Source organism: Pantherophis guttatus, chromosome 7 (assembly GCF_059756535.1).
Source record: "Pantherophis guttatus breed Tessera chromosome 7, ASM5975653v1, whole genome shotgun sequence".
Taxonomy (NCBI): Eukaryota; Metazoa; Chordata; class Lepidosauria; order Squamata; family Colubridae; genus Pantherophis; species Pantherophis guttatus.
The window spans coordinates 83,357,321-83,383,410 of record NC_142069.1 but is presented as its reverse complement, the minus strand read 5'-3'; the positions used below and the strand labels follow the sequence as shown (position 1 = coordinate 83,383,410).

Below are 26,090 nucleotides of genomic sequence, written 5' to 3'. Positions count from 1 at the left end.
TTTAGGAATTCTGGGAGTTGAAGTCCACAGGTTGTAAAAGGGCCACAGTTGCCCATCCTTGGGTTTTAGCATTCCGTCCTGGATAGAGCTTCTTAGCTTGGGTGAATTTTCAACATTTTGGCTTATTTTCTTTGACGGCGGGCATCAGAATTTCATTTTTTTTAATGTGTTCCAGTGTTCTCACAGAAAAAAAAATGACAATATTGGCAGTGGTGAAATCCAATTTTTTTTTACTACTGGTTCTGTGGGCGTGGCTTGGTGGCTTGGTGGGCGTGGCTTAGTAGGCATGGCAAAATCTCCATTCCCACCCCACTCCGGGGCCAGCCAGAGGTGGTGTTTGCCGGTTCTCCGAACTACTCAAAATTTCCGCTACCGGTTCTCCAGAACCCGTCAGAACCTTCTGGATTTCACCCCTGAATAAAGGCTATCTTATCCCATCTCATTTTTTTTTTTTGGTGTCACTAAACAAATGTTTGTAATGTTGAGGTCTACCTGTATAGAAGAAAGCTGTCAGGGAGGAATTAAGATTTCATGTCTCCGTGACGGCTTTGGCTCATGCTGTGACATGAGCAGCATATGAATTTGATTAATAAACGATAATAAAGAAAGCACGCTCGGAGCTTGCTTGTTTTCTTGCAAACGTTTCATTACCAAAGTAGGTAACATCATCAGTGCTAGAAGGGAGTGTTTGTGGAAAGAGGAGGAAGAGGGGGAGGAGGGGGGAGGAGGAGAAGTGCTAGAAGGGAGTGGGGTTTTCTGTCATTTTATATTCTGGTGACTTGCCCTGTCTGTGTGAGTGGAGGTTGGCGGTCTTAAGAGATTCTTTGGTTGGGCTGTTTACTGACGGCTTTTTGGCAGTTTCTTGATTGGGGTATGGTTGACTTGATGGTTGGTCTGAAGTCTGAACCTTAGAGTTAGTCTATGCTGATCTGAGTGCTAATTTTTTTTTTTAATTTGATTTATATGCCGCCCTTCTCCGGAGAATCAGGGCGGCTTACAGTGCGTTAAGCAATAGCCTTCATACTTTTGTATATTTTATACAAAGTCAGCTTATTGCCCCCACAAACTGGGTCCTCATTTTACCTACCTTAGAAAGGATGGAAGGCTGAGTCAACCTTGAGCCTTGGAGAGATTCGAACCAGCAGTAAATTGCAGGCAGCTGTGTTAATAACAGGGTGCATAGACCACTGTACTATCAAGGCTCTAATTACTGGTGAAAAGGTGCTGGAGTCTTTTTCTCTTTTTGGGTTGGTTGATTATCTCATATCAGTTTATATCTGTAGGTGACACAGACAGGCAAGGCGCCAGAATGTGAACTGACAGCAAACAGCACTTCTTACTAGCAACTGATCATGTTACCTGGTTTGGTAATGAAACGTCTACAAGAAAACAACACAGATCAGTGTGCACTAAGGACCCTTCACAGTCCTCCTCCTCCTCTTCCTCCTCCTCCTCTTCCACCATCTCTTCTTCCTTCTTCTGCTCCTCCTCCTCCTCCTTCCCCTTCCATTCCCTTCCTCCTCCTTTTCCTCTTCCTTCTCCTCCTAGTCCTCCTTTTTCACTTCCTCCTCCCTCTCCTCTTCTTCCTCTTCCACTTTCTCCTTTTCCTCCTCTTTCTTCTCCTCTTCCACCTCTTTTTCCTTCTCCTGCTCCTCTTCCTCTCCTTCCTCCTTCTCTTCCACTCCTCTCTTCCTCTCCTTCCCTTCTTCTTCCTGCTTCTCCCTCTTCTTCTTCCTCTTCCACCTTCACTTCTTCCTTCTTCTGCTCCTCCTCCTCCTCCTTCCCCTTCCATTCCCTTCCTCTTCCTTTTCCTCTTCCTTCTCCTCCTAGTCCTCCTTTTTCACCTCCTCCTCCCTCTCTTCTTCCTTTTCCACTTTCTCCTTTTCCTCCTCTTTCTTCTCCTCTTCCACCTCCTCCTCTTCCTCTCCTTCCCTTCCTCTTCCTCCTGCTTCTCCTCCTCCTCCTCTTCCTCTTCCACCTTCTCTTCTTCCTTCTCCTGCTCCTCTTCCTCTCCTTCCTCCTGCTCCTCCCACTTTTCCTCTTCCTCCCCTTCCTCTTCCTGCCCTTCCTCCTCTTCCTCTCCCTCCCCTTCCCCTTCCTCTTCCTCTTCCTCCTCCTCCTCCTCCTCTCCACAAACTCTCCTCTCTTCTAGCACTGATGATATTACCTAGTTTGGTAATGAAACGTCTGCAAGAAAACAAGAAAGCTCAGAGAGCACCAAGGTTCCCTCGTGTCAACCCTGAGCTTACAAATATTCGCCTTTCAAAATAAATGATGACCTGGAGGCTTCCTAAAATGTTACGTCCTCTCCGTGCTCGCCGAGTCGCGCTCCGGATCTCATGTTACTTACTAGCAGAATTAGGAAAGGGGCTTTCTAACGAAGCTTAGGCTAATATGACTGTTTGGAAACTGAAAGCGATTCCAGACAGACTGTTTGGATGACTTGAGATGGCCACATCTGTGCTCAGCATGGCTTAACGGCTTCTGCAGAAGGAAACCGTCGGTAGGGATTTAGAGTGATTAATAGTTCCTTGAGTGAGGAAGTTAACCTCTGAGACCCAGTGATTTAGCTGCCTCTCTTAAGAAATCCCAAAGCTTTGCAAACAATTACTGGAATCGCCTGCAAATTTCAGTTCAACTTTTGCTGACTTCACCAGGAACTTCTGGCCTCCTCAACAATTCATCCGTTCCCTGATGATGAGAACCATGATTTTTTATACCGGTAGTCCTCGACTTACGATCGTAGCTGAGCCCAAATGTTCTGCCGTTAAGGGGAGACGTGTGTTTAAGTGAGCTTTGCCCCATTTTACGACCTTCCTTGCCACAGGTGTTAAGCGAAGCACTGGTAAGTTAGTAACCCACTTGTTAAGTGAATTTGGCTTTTCTCCGTTGACTTCGCTGGTCGCAAAAGGTCGCAAAAGGGGGAGTCACATGACCTCCCGGGGCACTGCAACCGTCATTAATCTGAGTCAGTTGTCAAGCATCCAAATATTAAATCCTGTGACCATGGGGATGCTGCAACCATCATTAAGTGTGAAAAATGGTCATAAGTCACTTTTTTCAGTGCTGTTGTAATTTCAAAAGGTCACTAAATGAACTGTTGTTAAGGCGAGGACTACTTATATATTTGGAGGTAGTGATCTAGCCCCTATCTATCACTGTAGTCCTGAGAATTGATGACCCTTTGAGAGCTGTATGCAACAAAATTTCATTTTATTGTATGCCGATTACTATACATTTAAAATGACAATAAAGTTTATTCTATTCTATTCTGTTCTGTTCTGTTCTGTTCTGTTCTGTTCTGTTCTGTTCTGTTCTGTTCTGTTCTGTTCTGTTCTATTCTATTCTATTCTATTCTATTCTATTCTACTCTACCCTACCCTACCCTACCCTACCCTACCCTACCCTATTCTATTCTAAATTCTGTTTGCACCATGAGTTGAAACAAAAGAATGTTAGTTCTGAGAATCTTGGGCAGGGGTTTCTGAGTTCTGAAAACCTTTGGGTGGAGGTACAGAGGAGATTATATATATATATATATAAGACATGTGAATCCAAAAGAGATTCTTTGCAGGATATATATATTTTTTACCTTGCATTCGAACTCCATATTTTGACTTAAGTGAATCAATTCTTCGGTGCTCTTCATACGTTGGACATTTGCATTGCAATCTTTGATGAGCTGCAGAGAGGAAAGTGTCATCAGAATAGAAAAAGTGAAGGGAGAAAAATTATTTGAAAAATGATCAATTTTTACTATGGAAGAACTGGATTCAAAAGAGGTTACATTTTCCTTTAGCATATAGAGAATAATTCTGTATTATTATTATTATTATTATTATTATTATTATTATTATTATTATTATTATTATTATTTTTAGGAGGTTCGTGTGAGCATGGATTATGCACATCACAGAATAGCAGTTCCAGGTGCTACTTAGAAATGTTATTATATATGTCAGCTGATTTTAATTTTGGTTTTCGAAGGGTGAATTTGAATAATCGGGAAACTGTTCAAGTCTCTTGGATTTTGAGTCCCACAATCGTTTGGCCTTTCAAAGCAGAAAGATACCATTAGCAATATCTAATTTCTTTTTTCTTTTTTTTTTTCTGTTCGGCAATAACTTTTTAAGGATTACACTAAGCAGATAAAACAAGAGAGAAATTTCCCCTACTATATTTCCTTCTTTTAAAAAAAAATAACGATCGAAAAATTTGCAGAGCTATCCAACTTTAAAAATATCCAAGTTCTGTGTTGGTTTCAGAGGCGGTATTCAGCCGGTTTGGGCGAATCGGTAGTGACGACTTGGGGTGAACCTGCGCACCCGCCAGGGCGCAACCCCATCCTATATCGCTGTGTTTTTGATGCTGCATGCGAGCAAATAGCCGTTGTTTGATGTTGCATGCATGTTTAGACGGTGCACACGAGCAAATTGACGTATTTTGTAACGCCACACGCATAAGTGGATGGCACACGCACATATTTCCGGTGCTGGGCAAACCAGTTGGTACAGTATATGAAATCCACTTCTGGTTGGTTTATTCAAATGATAATTAAGTATATTTGCATTCAGGAGTAAACTAAATGCTTTCCTGTCCATTCCTACTCTACAGTGAGGTTGCTCAGGCTATTATCATGCTTCTGTGTTCCAAAACTGGAAGTAAAACTCCTTAACAACCTTGGATATTTCAGCTTCTAAACCAAAAGGAGATTTTTTTTTTTTGTGCGAGGAGAGGAGAGGAGAGACGATGGACGTCTGAAAAACAGATTCTGAGAGGCGTTTACCTTCTCAAGAGCGTCGTATGCCTGGGTGGCCTGGACTTCTTCATCGGCCCCAGGTGGAATTCTTTTCAGGATGTTCTGCAGAAGGAAAGATGGATTGATTGGTTGATTGATTGATTTCCTGTCTTTATTATTTCTACAAATAAGGGAGCTCTGGTGGCTCAGCAGGCTAATTAACATCCACTTACATCTGCTGCCTGCAGTTACTGAAAGTTCAAATCTCACCAGGCTCAAGGTTGACTCAGCCTTCCATCCTTTCTAAGGTAGGTAAAATGAGGACCCGGATTGTGGGGGCAATAAGCTGACTTCGTATAAAATATACAAAAGGATGAAGTCTATTGCTTAACGCATTGTAAGCCGCCCTGAGTCTCCGGAGAAGGGCGGCATATAAATCAAATAAAATAAATAAATAAATAAATAAAAATAAAATAAACCAAGGTGGCAAACATATCCAGCATACTGTACCTTCCTCCTCTTACTTTCCCCAAAACAACAACCCTGTAAAGTGAGTTGGGCTGAGAGAGAGGACCAAGATCACCCAGCTGGCTTTCATGCCTAAGGCAGGACTAGAATTCACGATCTCCTTGTGACTGGCCCAAAGTCACCCAGCTGGCTTTCATGCCTAAGGCAGGACTAGAACTCACGATCTCCTTGTGACTGGCCCAAAGTCACCCAGCTGGCTTTCATGCCTAAGGCGGGACTAGAACTCACGATCTCCTTGTGACTGACCCAACGTCACCCAGCTGGCTTTCATCCCTAAGGCGAGACTAGAACTCACAATCTCCTTGTGACTGGCCCAAAGTCACCCTGCTGGCTTTCATGCCTAAGGCGGGACTAGAACTCCCAGTCTCCTGGTGACTGGCCCACCCAGCTGGCTTTCATGTCTAAAATGGGACTAGAACTCACGTTTTCCCACTTTCTAGCCTGGTGCCTCAACCACTAGGCCAGACTGGTTCTCTTTGAAAAGCATCTAAATTTACTAATCCCATTTTTGAGGGTTTTTCTTTTTCTTTTTTTTTTTGGAACTAGTCATCAGTTTTGAACTCACGGCTGCCACAACTTCTTGCCAGCATCTTGAGAACAGGAAATGGGGCAACACCACCATTTCTATCTAGAGATCTTTGCTAGAGAACCCGGTAAACATCTCTTCCGTTTTTCTCCAAGGGGACCGAAAGGGAATCGGAGTAAGAGAGAAAACGAACTACGCCGGGGCTTTTATAGAAGGAATCAATGAGTTTGTTTCTGTCAGCCCGCCAAAACCAGTCGCAAAAAAAAAGAAGAGCTGAGGCCAAACAACCCTATTCAATCCATGTACAGGTAGTTCTTGACTTACGACCACAATTGAGCCCCAAATTGACGTTGCTAAGTGAGAAACTCGCTAAGCGGGTTTCGCCACATTTCACGGCTTTTCTTGCCTCATTTGTCAAACGGATCACTGCAGTTGTTAAATGAGTAACCTGGTTGTTAAGTGAATCAGGGTTTCCCCCATTGATTTTGCTGGTCAGAAGGCCGCAAAAGGGGTTGCGGCCCTTTTACGACTGCAACTGTCGTAAATGTGAGTCAGTGGTCAAGTGGTCAAGAATGAAAATCACGTGACCATGGAGATGCTGCAGGTCATCAGTGTGAAAAATGGCCATAAGTCGCTTTTTTCAATGCTGTTGTAACTTGGAATGGTCACTAAGCGAACTGTTGTAAGTCGAGGACTACTTGTACAGGAATTCCTCGATTTACGACCATCTGCTTAGCTTTTGAAGTTACAATGCCCCCTCTAAAATACTTACAACCCAGTTACGAAGTTCCAATAGCCACTCCCCCAGCCATGTGACTTACATTTTGGTTGCTTGGCAACGGGCTCACATTTACGGCCCATTCCAGCATCCCACTATCAAGTGTCCACAATTTACGATGTTTTTATCATTTATTTCTTGGCTTCAGCAAAAAATGCCCCATTTCTGAACAATGACTACTGTATAAGCAACCACCACAAAAAAAGGTCATAAAATCAGGACCGTCACGTATTGGCTCACTTTACGACCATGGGCCCATTACCGTTGTAAGTTGAGGATTACCTGTATACCAATAGTAAATGAGGTTTAAGTAGAAGAATACTGCATATGTGTAGGGCTTTGGATTTTACAAAGGGCTTTGGAAGTATAGGTGGAGGTGATGAGGCCAATAAGGAGGATGACCTTAATGCAGACATGTCAAACTCAAGGCCTGTTGGCCAGATCTGGCCCATGATGTGGTCAGATCTGGCCCGTGGGACCACCCTGGAAATGCTCAGGGGCCGGCCACCACCGCCTCAGCCCTACCCACACCCACGAAGCAGTTCCTTGGCCTCACTCGGCCTTGCTTCATGCCACCCAGCCTCGCAATGCCACGCCATGCCATGCCTGGCGTCTCCCCGCCCTGCCTCGCAGCAGCCTCGATGAGGAGGGCCCCAGCTTTGCCTCGCCCTACGACACCCGGCATCTCCCCGTCCCACCTCGCAGCAGCCTCGATGAGGAGGGCCCCAGCCTCGCCATGCCATGCCCAGCGTCTCCCCACCCCACAACGGCCTCGATGAGGAGGGCCCGAGCCTCGCCATGCTATGCCATGCTCGGCATCTCCCTGATCTGCCTCGCAGCAGCCTCGATGAGGAGGGCCCCAGCTTTGCCTCGCCCTATGACACCCGGCATCTTCCTGCCCCGCCTCACAGCAGCCTCAATGAGAAGGGCCCCAGCCTCGCCATGCCATGCCCTGAGTCTCCCCACCCCACAGCGGCCTCGATGAGGAGGGCCCGAGCCTTGCCATGCTGTGCCATGCCCGGCGTCTCCCTCCCCTGCCTCACAGCAGCCTCGATGAGGAGGGCCCCAGCCTCGCCATACCATGCCCAGCGTCTCCACACCCCAAAGCAGCCTCGATGAGGTTTGCCTCGCCCTACGACACCCGACATCTCCCCGCCCCACCTCGCAGCAGCCTCAATGAGGACCCCAGCCTCGCCATGCCATGCCCAGCGTCTCCCCACCCCACAGCGGCCTCGATGAGGAGAGCCCCAGCCTCACCACGCTATCCCACACCCGGCATCTCCCAATCTGCCTCACATCAGCCTCAATGAGGAGGGCCCCACCCTGGCACGACTGATCTTTCTGCGCCCCACCTTGCCCAGCCTCACCACACCCAGCATCGCAGCAGCCTCAAGGCTCAAGAAACTGGACAGATATGCTACCCGTATCGGATGCTACATTCAGGCCCCTGGCTGAACTGCGGCCAGGCGAGTCTTTCTTCCTACCTGGAGAAGGAGCTTCAGTCGGGTGATACGCTGGAATGGGAGAATGAGGAAGGATTTGAGGGAGAGGCGCTGACACACTGGGTCACTTTCCAGTTTCTCTAAGACCTGCTGGAAAGCAGGAACCCCATTCCTAGGCAGGAAAAGAAAAAGACAGACATGACGCTTTGTGAAGTAGGAGTGGGAGACTGGGATCTAAAGCAGTTGTGGGATTCAAATCCTGTCGCTACCAGTTCACTCATGCATGCGCAGAGATGTCCGGGCAGGTGGGTGGAGCTTCCCGCTACCACTGCTACAGGTTCGCCCGATCTGGGGCAAACCGCTAGCCACCCACCACTGATCTAAAAGAAAAACATGACATCCAACGCTCAACAAGACACAACACATCTGCTTCTGGACACAGTAGTTCCTGCTCCCTTGAGTGATCCATTTACGGCAGGGGTTGGTATTCACTTACCTTCGCTATCGGATCGCAAATGTGAGCACACACGCCCCCTCCGCGCATGCACAGGGTCTTCCGCAATGCACAGAGGGCCAAAATCTTGCGTTAATGGGACGTGATGACGTCCGGGTGGGTGGGCAGAGCTTCCTGCAGCCGCCGCTACCAGTTCGCCCAAACTGATAGAACTGGCTGAATACCACCACTGATTTACGGCAAAAAAAAGCACCAGGCAGGTGTTAAGGGACAATTGCATATATATCCAGAGTGGGAAGTTTCAAGTAAGTGCAAACTTATGACACATAACACATTTATGAATTTCCCACTTAAGTCAGAACTAATCTATACTATAAAACGAAATCATGCAATGAAATCATGCATTGCAAAGATCGCTTGGAGATAGGAGAGGCTTCTAATGTAATCTACCAGATCCCTTGCATGGATTGCCGCAGTGACTATGTAGGACAGACGGGGAGGAAGCTAACCACCGGACTGCAAAAACACAAGCTGGCGGTCAGACAAAGAGACCCAAACTCATTGGTAGCCTCACATTGCAATGAATAAGGACATGCATTCAATTTCGCAGCTACTAAGATTGTTGGTCGAGCAGGTACAAAAACAGCCAGGGAAATGATTGAAGCCTGGGAAATGGGCCCCTTGTCAGTCAACAGGAATGCTGATTTACTACCAGCTTATCAGGTACTTAGGAACTGAGAGCTGGGCAGCACAAGGAAACAACAGCCAATCGCTGACCATCAACACACCAATCAACCAATAGCAATGCTGTATAAATACGATGCACAGAATATCCCAAAGCACATTTTCGGGTAGAGAGAAGTTCCCTGAGGATGGGCTCCAGTACGAGCCCAAAAGCTTGGAAAACTAAACCTCTGATCCCAGTGATGCACCCAGATTGGAACTTGCATACAACGAAAAGTGAAATTGAAACAAGTTGGTGAAATGATTCCAGGAACAAATCTTCTACGTCTCCCCAATTACCGAGATACAAAAAACTGACTTTTGGCTTTTCACTGATTTGTGATTCTAGCCTAATGATTTGTTCTGACAAGCAACGTTTAAACCAGCTTGGATACACCATGCTTCAAAGCATGGTGAGAAGCGAGGACATTAGGAATTTTCTGTTATGCCTTAACACAGGGGTGTCAAACTCGATTTCATTGAGGGACACATCAGGATTGCATTTGACCTTGGGGGGCAAGGGTGGGCATGGGCAGGGTGGGCATGGCCAGCTTGATGTCACTCATGTCGGAGGCGCCTGTGGTGGCCTGAGACTCTGTCAGCGAAAATGGGCTCCCAAGCTCCGTTTTCAGCTGAGACGGCCTCCTGCAACCCTCTGCCAGCGAAAACGGAGCTTGGGAGGGCTGTCCGTGGCCTTCCCGAACTCCATTTTCACTGGCAGAGGCACTGCGGGCCAGTCCTTTGCTGTTTTCAGGGCAGCCTCGCGGGCCAGATCTAAGCCCCCCCCCCCCGGGGCCTTGAGATCTGGCCCCCAGGCCTTGAGTTTGACACCCCTGCCTTAACACATGAAACACGCATCAGTTACAAAGCTGTAGTTTCAGAGGAGGAAAATCGACTTCACATTTGCCTAAAAGGCTTTTGCAGGGCACTAGCAAAAAGGACAATCTGGAAGGCATCTTCAGGTCCTTACATGAGTCTCTGAAAGGTCTGGTCCTGGTAGGTCTGGTTGGTCACATACGGCAAGTAAACCCTGCGAAATTCGGGTGCGTTTCTGAGCGCCACGTCACAGACGTTGAAGGTGAACATGTTCTCCTCAAGCTTCTCTTCCAGTTCAAAGAGGAAACTGCAGGCATCGTCAGGTTATCATGGAAGAAGAGAGGTAGAACATCATTATTTCGTTTGTTTTGTGGAGCTGTGATCCTTCTTTCAAGCTTACTTGGGTAGTGTTGTGGCCCCGCCCTCTGAGCCTATCCCATTGGAGGAAGAAAGCTCCGATCATGAGGAAGAGAAGTCAGCCAGGCCTCCCTCTCCAGGCCCCTCCCCTCTGGCACTGTCTCAGGTGCCGGCCGAGGGAGAGATTAGCCGGGAGGCAGGTGTCTCGGATGAGAGTGAAGGAGAGACATCATTCCTGGACGCACGCCTCCGAAGGCGCGATAAACGATGGCAGCAGTTAAGGAGGCGTGTTAGGGATTAGAACTGAGTCACTGGACCACACCCCAGAGACTATATAATAGAGGGTGGTGGCCAGTGATCCCTGTGATGAACAAAAACAAACCCTGGATAGTCACTAGAACACGTCTGAAGCTGACGAGAGGAATATTGTTTTTGTTGGACTCTTGTACGCTGAGTATATTATCTTTCTGTTTCTGTGGCAATAAAAGCACTTGGCAGACGGTGTGTCTATCGCTGCCAAGTTGGAGATAAAGACCTGGGTGCGTGCCAAGTGCTTCCTTAACCCTCGGCTGGCTGTGTTTGTGTATGTGTGTGGACGGGGACAGATCAGGTAGGTTGGGTGTGAGCGAAGTGACATTTTGAGAAAAACCAATCATTCTGAATAAGAGAGGTTCACTACTAACCATGGTAGGAGTTAAACATGCTAAGAGACAAAGCAGGCTCTAAAACCGTGATGGCGAACCTATGGCACGCGTGCCCGAAGTGGCACACGGAGCCATGTAGCCTGGCACGTATGGCATTGCCCGTTCCTATTCCAGGTTTCTGGCGTGCATGCGCGCACGACAATCAGCTGGCCTTTTTGCATGCGGCAGTGCCGGGAACTGGAAGAGCGGTACTTCCATTTCCCTGCGTGAGCATGCGCCGGCCAGCTAATTGTCGCATGCACATGCGTGCCAGAAACCTGGAAGAGTAGCTGGCTGGTGCGCATACATGTGCCAGAAACCAGAAGTTTATTTTTGGGTGCGTGCATGCGCCCTGGGCAGCTCCTTTTCCAGGTTGCAGCACAGATGAGCACGCACGCGAAGTGCACACACGCTCCTCTTTCAGCACTTGGTGCTGAAAAGATTCGCTATCACTGCTCTAAAACTACACCCAGAAGTAAATTGTGGACTGAAACTCACATACTAATTCTGCTGTGATTCAGCAGAAAGCAGGAAACAGACAGGGAATGAGGATACTGGCTCCCCTAAGTACGAGGGACACAACGGTGGTCTCGTGACATCACTCTGCTGAACACCTACCCTGTTTCCCCTAAAATAAGACATCCCCTGATAATAAGCCCAATCGGGCTTTTGAGCGCATGCACTAAAATAAGCCTCCCCTGAAAATAAGCCCTCCCCAAAAATATTTAATCACATACATAGCCAGTCCCCGCCATTTCCTCTGGTTTCCTCCACGTGCCCCAAAATAATAAGACCTCCCCGAAAATAAGGCCAAGCACTTATTTTGGGGTTCAAAAAAATATAAAACAGGGTCTTATTTTCGGGGAAACACGGTAATTCCCACAGCACAGTTTTAGGCCTAAAGATATTTACCCATGTGGTAGCCTGTGTTGCTATTATCCTTCTCGTCTTCTCATCTTTCCTACAATCTTCTCCTATTGGTACGGTATTTTATGACTTATCACTCGTCGTTTGTATCTTATGGGTAATGATTGTGATTTATGATCTATGTCCTATCACCTTGCTGCTTGTGTGTAAAATGAGAGCTTATGTACCAAAGACAAATTCCTTGTGTGTCCCATCACACTTGGCCAATAAAGAATTCTAGTCTAAGTCTAAGTCTAAGTCTAAGTCTAAGTCTGTCACTGCGTTATTTTATTTACCAGCTGAGCTCATCATTTCTGGACTATCAGACTTTCCGTACCTTGCCAAGAATTGTTATCAGTATTTTACTACGCATGTCTGCATTCTTTCACATTCCTTCGCACACTCTTTCCTTTGTTCTCTTTCCAGAAAGGTCCGGCTGAGAAATAGCCGGCAAGAATTACTTTCAAAATGTAGCAATTACTTTTCTTAGTTAGTGAGGTGTTTTATTTTCTTTATAACAAATAAATGAGTTTTATTACAAACTTTTCTTCGCGTTTCTTTTCAGAATATTGCAACAAGGAGGAGCCACGATCCATCCTCTAATTAAACCAGGGTGATTTGTCCCAGAGCCAAACATGGGATTAATCAATGCCCTGACATCGTCTAAGTCTAAGTCTACGTCTACGTCTACGTCTACGTCTAAGGCTACGGATACGGATACGGCTAAGGCTAAGGCTAAACCTAAGGCTAAATCTAAGGCTAAGTGTAACAACCAGTTTGCTGCGTGTGAATAAAACAGTTGAAGTGCAGCAATCCGTGCCACCGCGCCGATCAGCTGGGCTTCAAACAAAAGAAATAAAGATAGGTATAGCGCAAGGGCAGGTGGGCGGGCCCAGTTGATCGTCGGAGTGAACTGGTTCGCTCTCAGCTGATCGTCGGAACTACCAGTATGCCTGAACCGGTCCGAACCGGCAGAATCCCTCTCCTGCCCCTGACTTAGAATATAGAATACTGGGGTTGGAAGGGTCCTTGGAGGTCTTCTAATCCAATCCCTTGCTCAAGCAGGAGACTCTATGCCATTTTAGGCAATTGGCTGTCCAATCTCTTCTTTAAAACCTCCAGTGATGGAGCACCCACAGTTTCCAGAGATGAGCCATTCTATGGATTGTCCCCCATTAAGAGGAAATTTCTCCTTAATTCTAGATTGGATCTCTCTTTGGTAAACTTCCTGACCAGGGGTAGGATCCTACCGGTTTAACAATCGATTCGCTGTGCGCGTATGTGCAATTTGCAGAAAATTGAACTGAGAGCAAGGAAAACAGCTGAGGAGCGGCAATTCACTCTGCCGCCCACAATCAGCTGGGCTTCGGAAGCAGAAATATAGGTAAGTATAACATGGTGGGGAGCAGGCAGACCCACTTGAAAGAAAGAGAGAACCGGTTCGCTCACGGCTGAAGAGAGAGAACAGTTCGCCCGAACCGGTCTGAACCGGTGGAGTCCCACCACTGTTCCTGACCTCTCTATTCAGTGTATCACTGGTTGGCTTTTGAGAATGGGAGAAACAAAACTCACTTGGCACTAACGTCACAGACATCCTGAAGACGGGAAAAAAGCCACTGTTTGTCCTGCGTGGTTAAAACCGCCTGAAGTTCCTGGGAACGTTGAAAGTGATCCACTGCTATGTTCAAGCTCCGCAGGTAAGAGGCTTCGGATGCAATTAGTTCAAACTTGGCCTGTTTGAAGAAGAGAAAACGAGCATCCGCAGGATGCACAATTAGGTTTCCTTCCAAACGAAACATCGGAAAACTGTCCAAATTTGCTGCCTCCTGACAAAGAAGAAACCAACATTTCATTTCTGACCTCCAAAAGAGATATGGGGCAGCCCTCTGGTTCATTCAAATCAGATCAGGTATATAAGTCTAAGTGCTATTGCTATTCTAAGCCGTGGTGGTGCAATGCTTAGAATGCGGTACTGCAGACTAACTCTGCCCACTGCCAGGAGTTTGATGCAGACCGGCTCAAGGTTGACTCAGCCTTCCAAGATTGGTAAAATGAGGACCCAGATTGTTGGGGGGCAATAGCCTGATTGTGTAAATCACTCCAAGCACTAGGAAGTGGTATATAAATCTAAGTGCTATTACTATTCCTTCCTTCCTTCCTTCCTTCCTTCCTTCCTTCCTTCCTTCCTTCCTTCCTTCTTTCCCTTCCCTTCCCTTCCCTTCCCTTCCCTTCCTACTTCCCTTTCTCATTCTCATTCTCCTTCCTGGTGGCGCAGTGGTTAGAATGCAGTATTGTAAGCTAACTCTGCCCACTGCCAGGAGTTTGATTCCGACTGGCTCAAGGTTGACTCAGTCTTTCATCCTTCCAAGGTCGGTAAAATGAGGACCCAAAGAGGGCTGAAAAGCACTGTGAAGCAGTATGTAAGTCTAAGCACTACTGCTATTCATTGCCGCATCCCAGGGGTGAAATCTACTTACCTTTCCTACTGATTCGGAAGTGCACACGCGCAGAGGGTAAAAATCAGGTTACTTCCTGGTTAAAACCAGGAAGTAACCTGGAAGTAAAACCAGGAAGTTAAAACCAGGAAATAATGACGACTGGGCGGGCGGGTGGACCCTCGAGCTGCCATCGCTACCGGTTCTCCGAACCAGGCCGAACCGGAAGCATTTCACCCCTGCCGCATCCCACCCGCCCGTATAAGCCCTCTAGATCTGACGATGGTCCTTTGTCCTTTACCTCTTGCAGCTTCTGCTCCTCACGGGTCATGCTAAGTAGCATGGTGCTCCCTCGAACCATGGGGATGTCTTGCCACAGCGAAGAGCCCGAAGAGACGGACAGGCGTTGCAGGTAAGAGTCCTGGGAGCTCAGCACCTTTCTCCGCAGCTTGGGAGATATCGGTTCCACCTCTTCGGCCAACGAAGCCTGTTTTTGGCTCTGGATGGCTTTATTCAGGGCATCGTCGCTGTATTCCTGATAGAGCAATTTGGCTGTAGGAAACAATGGATTGCATAGGAGCTCGTAAGGCTGTTGCAATTACAGGCAGTCCTCGACTTACAACAGTTTATTTAGTGACCGTTCGAAGTGACAACAGGCACTGGAATAAAACGGACCTCTGACCATTTTTTTTCACACTTACGTCTGTTGTCGTAAGTCAACAGTCCACTGTGATCAAAATTCAGATGCTTGGCAACTGACTCATATTTATGACGGTTGCAGTGCAGTGTCTGGGGGGGGTCATGGGATCCCCCTTTTCTGACCTCCTGAAAAGCAAAGTCAAGGGGGAAGACCAGATTCACTTAACGACCAAGTTGCTAATTTAACAACTTGCAGAGATTCACTTATGGCAAGAAATGTTGGAAAACTCACTTGACGAATGTCTCACTTAGCCATAAAATTTTGATTACATGATCATGGGGATGCTGCAATGGTTGGAGGTGTGAAAAAGGGTCATAAGTCACATGTTTTTTCAGTGCTGTAGTAACTTTGAACGGTCACTAAACCAACTGTCGTACGTCAAGGACGACCTGTTATCGAGCCCAAGTAAAGGAACATGTTTAACCCAGTGGTGAAATGTAAAATTTGTTACTACCGGTTCTGTAGGCGTGGCTTGGGGGGGTAATGTGACTGGGTGGGCGTGGCCAACTTTTTATTTTACTTTAAAAAAAAAATTCTACAACCTCTTCAGCCGAAGAGGTTGTGAAAAAAATGCTTTTAAAAGCCTCTGACGATCCCAGCTGAGCCATGCGATCATCAGAGCCTTTTTTTAACTTTTAAAAGCATTTTTTTGGCCGAAGAGGTTGTAGAAAAAAATGCTTTTAAAAGTAAAAAAAGAAGCCTCTGATGATCGCGCAGCTCAGCTCAGCTGGGCATGGGTTGGGTGGGGGGGCTCAGAGATTTTTGCTACCAGTTCCCTGAACCACCCACCGCCATCGCTACCAGATCAGGAGATTCAGTCCGAACCGGATTTCACCCCTGGTTTAACCCCTTTTAAGGGAGGAGTTGGGGAAGCTACAAACTTACCAAGAGAAGCAATACTTACATGAATTTATCAGCTTGGAGCGTCGCCGTTTGAAATTTTCTAGAGTTTCTGGTGTTTTCTTCTCTCTTTCAAGGAAGGGAAAAAAAATTTAAAAAGGAAAATTAAGAAGTCTACTCCAAAGGAGTTGGTTTTTATTAATTACCCCTAAACATTGGGTAAAAATCACCTCTTCAGATTGTTATATGAATTGATTCTAGTTGCTTTCCTAATGCAGATAGACAGAGGGGAAAAAAATACTGCATTTTTTTCCCCCAAGATGCCATAGGACAGCTTGCAAGCTGAAAACACGTGCAGGAAAATGCACACGTTGGTGAGAGCAGACGTAAACACATATCATATCATGAGACAACCTATAAAGATATGCACAACAATGAATGGAGAGCAGCGTGCACTCAAATACCCTCAATCTCGGTCTAAAATGACAATGCAGTTAAGTTTAGAAAAATGAGCAATTGGAATTGCTTTTTTTTTACAGGCGGGCTGACGAATTTATTTCGCTTGCAAAAAGAAGGACTGTCTGCAATTCAGGATTAAGTCATGCAAAATCATCTCCTTGGCATCCTCCAAGTGTCTCCATCTGTGGACTTTATTATGAAATCTTGTTCATAATTGACACGTGACAACAGCTGGAGGCACACCAGATGACGTTGTTTTTTTGCTGATGTTTCCCCCACTGCCTTTCCTGTACTTCTCTCCCCATAAAGCAGATTTTTTTAAAGGCAGAAAACAGCTGTCTCTCTAATGGGAAGCTATCCTAAATTTGTCCCCTCTCTTCTTCCCCCCCCCCATTTTCTTTCAAGCAGATCCACAGATCCCAGTAATTCCATCAACCTCCAATCCTGTCAGATCTGGGCTGCAAAATTCGGACGATCATTAGACGGCAGCAAAAGGTTAGAGCAGTATTTTTTTTCTCAACCTAAGCAAATTTTAAGATGTGTGGACTTCAATTCCCAGCATGCTGGCTGGGGAATTCTGGGAGTTGAAGTCCACACATCTTAAAAGTTGCTAGAGGTTGCTTGGCTGCTACCTTGTGGGTGACCGGATCAAAGTTTAGAAGACTTTACTTTAACTCTACTCCGATATCAAGGTAGTACAGGCGGTCCTCGACGAACGACCACGATGGAGCCCAACATTTCTGTTGTTAAGCGAGACATTTGTTAAGTGAATTATGCCCCATTTGGCCAGCTTTCGTGCCACGGCTGTTTAAGTGAATCGTTGCAATTGACAAGTTAATAACCTGGTTGTTAAGTGAATCAAATTTCCCCATTGACTTTGCTGGTCGGTTCCCCTCGCACACATGTGCTAGTCATTCCCGACTCTAGGGGGCGGTGCTCATCTCCATTTCAAAGCCAAAGAGCCAGCGCTGTCCGAAGACGTCTCCATGGTCATGTGGCCGGCATGACTCAATGCCAAAGGCGCCCGGAACGCTGTTACCTTCTCACCAAAGGTGGTCCTTATTTTTTCTACTTGCATTTTTTACGTGGTTTCGAACTGCTAGGTTGGCAGAAGCTGGGAGAAGGAACGGGAGCTCACCCCATTACGCGGCACTAGGGACTCGAACCGCTGAACTGCCGACCTTTCGATCGACAAGCTCAGCGTCTTAGCCCCTGACCCACAGCATCAAGATTATTAGATCTTGGGACACAGCAAATATGAGCCAATTGCCAAGCCTCTGAATTTTGATCGCATGATTATGGGGTAATTGTGAAAAGCGATCACTTTTTCCCAATGCCGTTGCAACGGTCACTAAACAAACCGTTGTAAGTCAAGGACTACCTCCTGTATACTGTCTTGTCTTCTACAACTTGGCTCAAGACTTTCTTTTAACCAGAATTGACCCTGTTTGTTTATAATAACGTACTCACTGCTTCCTGCCAAAAAGCTGCTTTTCAGAGCCTCGTGGCTTCCTTGTTAACTCTCTGAACTTTTGTTACTCTGCCATAGATGGTCAGACTTCCTCACTGACTAAGAAAGGCCTTCTGGAATCTTCCACCGGCAGGCCTTATCCTAAAGACCTAAGAAGGATGAGCTTTGCTGAGTCACGTGATTCAGAAATTCAGCTCTCCTCCTTTCTGCATGTAGTCATCTAACTTCTCAGCTTCGCCTCAGAGCCTTTTATCCGTTTCTTTCTATCCTGCCTTTCTTATTTTTTACAAAAAGCTCAAGGTGGGAAACATATCCAGAATCAGAATCAGAGTAGAGCTGGAAGGGACCTTGGAGGTCTTCTAGTCCAGCCCCCTACTCAAGCAGGAGATCCTATACCAGGGCTGTCAAAACTCCCGGCCCGCGTCACGTGCTGGGCACGCCCGTGCCCGGTTTAGCGAAGGGGGAGGGGGAAGTCCCGATACGTCACGTGACGCCGCTGTGACAATGTGAGTTTGACACCCCTGTCTTATATCATTTCAGATAAGTGACTGGTATAGGGTTTCGAAATGTATAGGGTTTCCTGCCTGAGCAGGGGGTTGGATTAGAAGATCTCCAAGATCCCTTCCAACTCTTCTCTTCTCTTCTCTTCTCTTCTCTTCTCTTCTCTTCTCTTCTCTTCTCTTCTCTTCTCTTCTCTTCTACCCTACCCTACCCTACCCTACCCTACCCTACCCTACCCTACCCTACCCTACTCCATTCCACTCCACTCCACTCTATTCTACCCTACCCTACCCTACTCCATTCCACTCCACTCCACTCCACTCTATCCTATCCTATCCTATCCTATCCTATCCTACCCTATTTCTAATTCTATTCTAATTCTTAATAATTCTTAATTCTTCTTAATTCTTAACAATTCTTAACAATTCTTAACAATTCTCAATAATTCTTAATAATTCTTCTACATTCTACACTCTACACTCTACACTATGCTATTTTATTCTATTCTAATTCTAATTCTTATTCTATTCTAATTCTTAATAATTCTTCATAATTCTTAACAATTCTTAACAATTCTTAATTCTTCTACATTCTACACGCTACACTATTCTATTCTATTCTATTCTTATTCTATTCTTATTCTATTCTAATTCTTAATAATTCTTAACAATTCTTAATTCTTCTTAACAATTCTTATTCTTCTACATTCTACATTCTACACTCTACACTCTACACTCTACACTCTATTCTATTCTATTCTATTCTATTCTATTCTATTCTATTCTATTCTATTCTAAATTCTTCTAGTCTAATTCTAATTCTTCCTCCTATTCTAATGCTTAATAGTTTTTAATTCTTAATAATTCTAATAATTCTTAATTCTTAATAATTCTAATAATTCTTAATTCTTAATAATTCTAATAATTCTTAATTCTTAACAATTCTTAATAATTCTTCTACACTCTACACTGTACACTCTACCCTCTCCTCTCCTCTCCTCTCCTCTCCTCTCCAGCCTCTTCTTAAAAAGCCTCCAGTGATGGAGCACCCACAGCTTCTGAAGGCAAACTGTTCCACTGGTTAATTGTCCTCACAGTTAGGAAGTTTCTCCTCAATTCCAGGTTGCTTCTGAGAGAGAGTGAGTGATTGGTCCAAGATCATCCAGCTGGCTTGCATGGCTAAGGCGGGACTAGAACTCCTAATCACCTAGCGATCGGCCCAAAGTCAAGCCAGAATGGTTTTCATGCCTATGTCAGGACTAGAACTCGCAGCTTCCCATTTTCTAGCCCAGTTGCCTTAACCACTAAACATAACCTTTGTCTGCAGGCTGACTTTCTGGAGAATGGCAAGATTTCTCCATCTGTACTGCGAAGGACATCCACCTATTTTTTTTACTTATTTAAGAGGGGGAAGGGAGTGTTCGCTCTCCCTCCTCCCTCTTTCCTTTTGGCAAATGAATGGCATCAGAGCAAAAAGGCAGTCTCCCCCAGGCGTGGGTTCTAAATTTTTTTACTACCAGTTCTGTGGGTGTGGCTTATTTTGTGGGTGTGGCTTGGAGGTCATGTGACTAGCTGGGCGTGGCTAGCTGGTCAGAGTCATTTCTGGAAGGTCCTCACACTTACGACCAGTCCTCGCACTTACGACCCGACTCATTTGTTTGCTTTTAACACTGATCAGCTGTAGGACGACCCTTTGGAGCCCCGCGGCAAGAATTTAAACAGTTTTTTTCCCTCTAGTCATCAGCTGGGACTCAGGAGGCAGCAATAGATTGGGGTGGGACCAAATAAAAGGTAAGAATAACAGGGGGTGGGGGGTGGGAGGGCGGGGGGGAGAACCGGTTTGGTGACGTCATATCATCACCGCTACCGGCTCGGCTGAACCGGACCGAACCGGGAGGAACCCACCACTGGTCTCCCCCCATCTGCACCATCAGAGGAAAAATCTGCAAAACTATCTTTTAAAGCAGGGGTCTCCAACCGTGATAACTTTAAGACTTGTGGGCTTCCAGTCCCAGAATTCCTCAGCCAGCTTTGCCGGATTCACTTAAAAACCAGATTGCTAACTTATCAACGGTAGCGATTCACTTAACAACTGTGGCGGGAAAAGTCGTAAAATGGGGCAAAGACTGAACACGCGTCTCAACTTAGCAACAGAAATTCTTGGCTCAATTCCACTCATTAATTGAGGAATACCTGTATTGGGAGCTGATTGGAGAAGCGTCAAAATAACGGTTTGCAGGCTTACAGTAGAGGCCAAAATTGTGGAAACCTTTTGGGAAAAGTGTATTTTTGAGGTTTGATGGCTAATAACACCACTTTTTCTTCTTCTTCTTTTTTTTTTTTTTGGAGATTCAAGAGAATCCTATTCCACTGCTGGAATGGCCTGGGAATAGCCCAGACCTTCATCCAATTGAAAATCTATGGAGCCGACTAAAGAAACTTGTTAGTCAGAAGCAACCCAGCAATAAAACCCAGTTAATAGAAGCCATCATTCAATCTTGGTTTCACATTTTAACAGCTGCAGAACTAAAACAACTCCATGGGAAGACGTTGTAAGGCCGTCATTCATGCTAAAGATTACCCAACTAAGTATTAGCTGACACGGTGATAATTTTTGTATATCTCGTTTTTTCTACGTGTTTCCCTTTTTTTTCTTTATACTGTAACTGCTATTCTAATAGTAAATCCCTCATAAAAGTTATTGCATCACATTCTTGATTAAATTATCTTTCCATTGATATATAACTTTATGGTACTACTCCCCCCCCCAAAAAAGTGGCGTTATTAGCCAGTTTTAGAAAATAACACTTTTCCCAAAAGGTTTCCACAATTTTGGCCCCTACTGTAATTTGGCCTGCTAGCTGGACCATTGAATTCATGGAGACTCGGCTTCCTTCCCACCCTTTTCTGATCTCCCTGATGATTCATGTGGCTTGGACCTTCTCTCCTTAGGAGAGACATGCCCTGCACCCAAGCTCTCCACCCTGCCCTGTTTTCCTTTTTGGCACAGTCCCACCTCTGTGGGAGAGAGGATTTTCATAGCAAAGCGCTGACGAGAAGGGACTCACCCGTATTTCACAAAGTCTAAGTGATTGGCTCTGTCTTTGTGTCCGGCGGCTTCCTCTTTCGCATGGAGAGAGGCTATGGAGACTTCTGCAGAAAGGAAGAATGAGAGACACAAGTTAAAGACTTGAATCTCTGTGATTCAGTCAAGGCCTCTCCGATGAGGTCACTTTTGACCACATGGTGAGGGTGACCAAAGGCACAGCTGCCCTGAGATCCAGAGAGATCTGAGAAGCCGTTACCACAGAGGTGTCAAACTCAAGGCCAGATCCGGCCCGCGATGTGGTCGGATCCAGCCCACAGGGCCATCAGTGGTGGGTTTCAAATTTTTTTTACTACCGGCTCTGTGGGTGTGGTTTGGTGGGCGTGGCATGGCTTGGTGGGCGTGGCAGGGGAAGGATACTGTAAAATCTCCATTCCCACCCTACTCCGGGGGAAGGATACTGCAAAATCCCCATTTCCTCCTGGTCAGCTGGGACTCGGGAGGCAGAGAATAGATGGGGGCGGGGGCGGTCAGAATGTTTACTACCGGTTCTCAGAACTACTCAAAATTTCCGCTACCGGTTCTCCAGAACTGGTCAGAACCTGCTGAAACCCACCTCTGGGAGCCATCCTCGAAAATGTAAAGGGCCGGCCGCATCGCTTCAGCCTGGTCTACCCAATGCAAAGAGGAAACATCGGGCCCACATCACTCTGGCCCAGTCTATCCAGTGCAAAGAGGAAACATGCCAGCAGTTTGGGGAGTGACATCAAACTGGCCTTGCCCGCTCAGTTAGCCATATCCAGCCGCCCCACCCCCACCCCAAGGTGAATCATAGCCCTGATGCGGCCCTCAGTGAAATTTAGTTTGACACCTTTGAGTTGCAGACTTTTCAAGACTGCCATGTTGAACAAGGGGATCAGAATTCACATTTGTATGCTAATAACATTTTGGCCATTCTGGATCAGGATTCTACCTTTGAGACAACTATGACCAGGATGACTGAGAATCTCCATAGACATTTTAATAAAAATGTATATACATACATACATACATACATACATACATACATACATACATATGTAGGTCTTTGGTTATTCGGGTTTTCTCCCGCGTAAAATTGGAGGTTTCTTGGCAACGTTTCAACGAAGTCTCATTCGTCATCTTCAGGCTGGTGTCTTCGGCTTCACCAGCCTGAAGATGACGAATGAGACTTCATTGAAACGTTGCCAAGAAACCTCCAATTTTACGCGGGAGAAAACCCGAATAACCAAAGACCTACATACAAACACCCGCGAAAACCTCAGAAAACAAATACATACATACATACATACATACATACATACATACATATATATATATATATATATAAAGAATGATTACTGCCATCTTGGCTTTTTGGACCCCACCCGGTAGACACTGCTGATCAATGTACAGATAGTCCTCGACTTACGACCACAACGGAGGTCAAAATTCCTGCTTGCAAAGTGAGACATCGGTTAAGTGAGCGTTGTCCCATTTTGCAACCGTTCTTGCCCACCGTTGCTATGTGAATCCCTGCAGTTATTAAGTTACTAACATGGTTGTTAAGGGAATCTGGTTTCCCTGTTGACTTCGCTTGTGAGAAGATCACGAAAGACGATCTCCACGTGACCATGGGGATGCCAATGATCGTAAATGTGAAAAAATGGTCATAAGTCACTCTTTTCAGTGCCGTTGTAATTTCGAACGGTCACTAGATGAACTACAGGTAGTCCTCGACTTACGGCCGTAATTGAGCCAAATTTTTTTGCTGCTACGTGAGACATTTGTTAAGTAAGTTTTGCCCCATTTTGCGACTTTTCTTGCCACAGCTGTTAAGTGAATCATTGCAGTTGTGCATGCACAAATTGATAAATAAACCAGTTGCTAAGTGAACCTGGCTTCCCCACTGACTTTGCTCGTCTGAAGGTCACAAAAGTTGTTCGCACGATATGCGGACACCCACAACCGTCATAAATATGAACCAGTTGCCAAGCATCCAAATGCTTGGATGGTCGTTAAGTGTGAAAAAATGGCCCTGAGTCACTTTTTTTCAGTGATGTCGCAACTTTGAATGGTCACTAAATGAACTGTCGTAAGTCAAGGGCTATCCGTATTGTAAGACAAGGGCTACCTGTGTTACTAAACTGAGAGCTTCTACTACTGTGTTTCCCCAAAAATAAGACCAAAAATTATATTAATTTTTGCCCCAAAAGATGTATTAGGGCTTATTTTCTGGTTAGGTCTTATTTTGGGGGAAATACAGTACTAAATGCATTCATCTGGCTGACAATCTTAACTGGGGCTTATTTTGGGGGTAGGGCTTATATTACGAGCATCCTGAAAAATCATGCTAGGGCTTATTTTCCGGTTGGGTCTTATTTTCGGGGAAACAGGGTAGAATAGAAGAGTTATGGAACCAGGTTTTGCCTCCTTGTTCCTCTATGGCACACAATTGTTTTTCCAGCAATTTTGGACAAAATGCTCACCTACAGCACCGTCAGTCGGTATCGAAATCTTTCTTAAGCCGTGTCGATGCCAATCTTTGCTTTTCGCTCGCTGCTTGGCCCCTGCCTCCTGCTTCTTTGCGCCGAAAGCAGATTCTTTGGTACCCAACTTGATAATGTTTTTGTCTGGACAGCTGCAGGACTTCTCCAGGCGCGGATGTCTGCCTTCCAGGCCTTTTCTATGGATCTCTGGGCAAACAGGTTCCCCCGCTGATTTTTCAAGGACTTTTCTGACCCTTCCTGGGCCTTCAGAGAAACACACAACTGGGTCATTTGAAGTCCTGGTTTCTTGCTCCGGCCACTGTAGATCCTGATGCACCACGGAGTATGGAAAGCTTGGGGGCGAAGGAGGTCCGAGCTGGAGAAAGTGGATTGGGTTAGTGAAAGCTAAAAGAAGAGGAGCCTGCCTTACATTGGTGGACTTGATTTCACATGGTTTCTCACGATCTCCTGAGGGATGGAAAGTATAGTGAGAAGACCTCCCATCAGGCGTATCTTCAAACTTGGACATTGTTTCAGGAACATTGATGAAGGAATCTGCTCCCGTGGCACCGTTTCCTAAAAATTCACCTTGCAAGTCCGACAAAGAAAGATCCAACTCGGGGCACGTGGCCAAGGGAAGACCAGAGAACTCTTCCATTCTATTGTCCAAACTTGAAACCAAGACAAGGTCACCTCTTTTGGAAATAGAGGATGAGTTCCAACAGGCGTGACGGCCAACCTGTGGACTCGGATGTGTCAGTTCATCACTTCCTGTACGAGAGACAAGGGGGTTGTTTTCTGAAGCCTCGGTCCTCTGCTGTGTAAAGGGATTGTCCCTGACTAAGGAATGCTTCCTGGAATTGGAATCTGATCGGGAACTGTGAGAACTCCTGCTAACAGCAATGTATGAAGGTTGTGTCTGGAAGTTGTGGCCCGGTCCAGCAGCTACAGATTGTGTGATCTGTTTAGAGTTAGTCCGCTGGGAAGCTGCATTGATAGTAAGTGAAGGAAACATGGAACTTCTAGACTGAACGGGTAAACTGGCATGGTGTGACACAGGTACAGACTGCTTAGAGTTGTGTACGGGATGTGGAACTTGGCAACACTGATCCAAGTCACTTTCAGAGGTGGAAAGCTGCTCAGATAATCTGGTTTCAGGGGATAAAGACGAATGCTCCAAAACAGTCTCGTTGGCAGAAGATTTTGGGGTTAATGGATTAACCTGGCTGGAAGAGGACAGTTGTTCTAGGAGTCGGTCAGGATTAAGGCCCGGGGGAGTTGGCTGGGTGTTAAAATTTGCCGTGGGTGGGGAGATTACAAACTGGAGAGGCTGCTTGGAGGATAAAAGCGAAGCAGAATCGAGGGCCAAAGTCTGCTCAGAGTCCCCCTCTAGAGCTGGGGCCAAAGGTTGTGTTAGCTGAGCTGCATCGGTGTTCATTGCAAAGAGAGTCCTGCAAGTTGGGAGGCTGTCAGCATTACAGTCACATTCTGTTCTCTCTTTTCCAAGAACTGAAAAACATGGTGACTCACTGGTTAAGATATCTTGTTCTGTGCAATGTATATCTGTTGCTGCTTCCTTCCCGGACAGCACAGCATTCTTAATTGTTGGTTTCAGTTGTCGATGAGACTTCACATCGTTTTCGTTAGTGTCTTGCACCGAACCCCAGGAAGAAAGACTTAACTTTATCATCTCTTTGGCTATATTGGACAGGCCTTCTTCCAGAGAGGAGTTTGGGAGGGCTTTGGAAGTAGAACTCTGAGCGTCTTCGAGGAAGTCCTCACCAAAAGCGGGAAGATGATCCTCTCCATCACTGTCCGGTGCTGAAGTTTCGTCAACTATCGCTGTGTCCAGTTGACTGGAGAAATGTAAAACTGATCCATCTCCTGCACAAGTGGCAGTCTCATCCATGGCTCCCTTAATAGGATCTTCTTGCAGGAGAGCAGCGATTATAGTCCTCAACGATGGGACAGGATTTTCTTCAGTGTCAGAAGAACTGCCCATAGCTTGAGATCCATGAAGATCTTGGGAGTCAATGCCTAACGCTACATCTGTAAACAATTGTGTTACTTGTTCGCCATCCACATGCCTTACATTTTCCTCTTTTCCAATGTCCTCATTTCCAATATCCTCTTTTCCAACACCCACGGTGAGTTGTGCACCATGTTGATCACAACAGAACA

General features: G+C 46.0%; 1 protein-coding gene across 1 annotated transcript in view; it reads right to left on the bottom strand.

Annotated features, from left to right (window-relative positions):
* The window catches only part of LOC117678911 (uncharacterized), a 91,383-nt gene that overhangs the window by 11,110 nt on the left and 54,183 nt on the right, over positions 1–26,090 (bottom strand). Inside the window, exons 2-10 of the mRNA XM_060684133.2 lie at positions 23,910–26,090; positions 21,425–21,509; positions 15,991–16,055; positions 14,688–14,938; positions 13,524–13,684; positions 10,160–10,312; positions 8,055–8,184; positions 4,787–4,861; positions 3,593–3,682 (exon numbers count right to left, since the gene is read on the bottom strand). The exon at positions 23,910–26,090 is cut by the window's right edge and continues 1,555 nt beyond it. Coding sequence (XP_060540116.2) covers positions 3,593–3,682; positions 4,787–4,861; positions 8,055–8,184; positions 10,160–10,312; positions 13,524–13,684; positions 14,688–14,938; positions 15,991–16,055; positions 21,425–21,509; positions 23,910–26,090 — 3,191 coding nt within the window. The remainder of the gene's footprint in view (positions 1–3,592; positions 3,683–4,786; positions 4,862–8,054; positions 8,185–10,159; positions 10,313–13,523; positions 13,685–14,687; positions 14,939–15,990; positions 16,056–21,424; positions 21,510–23,909) is intronic.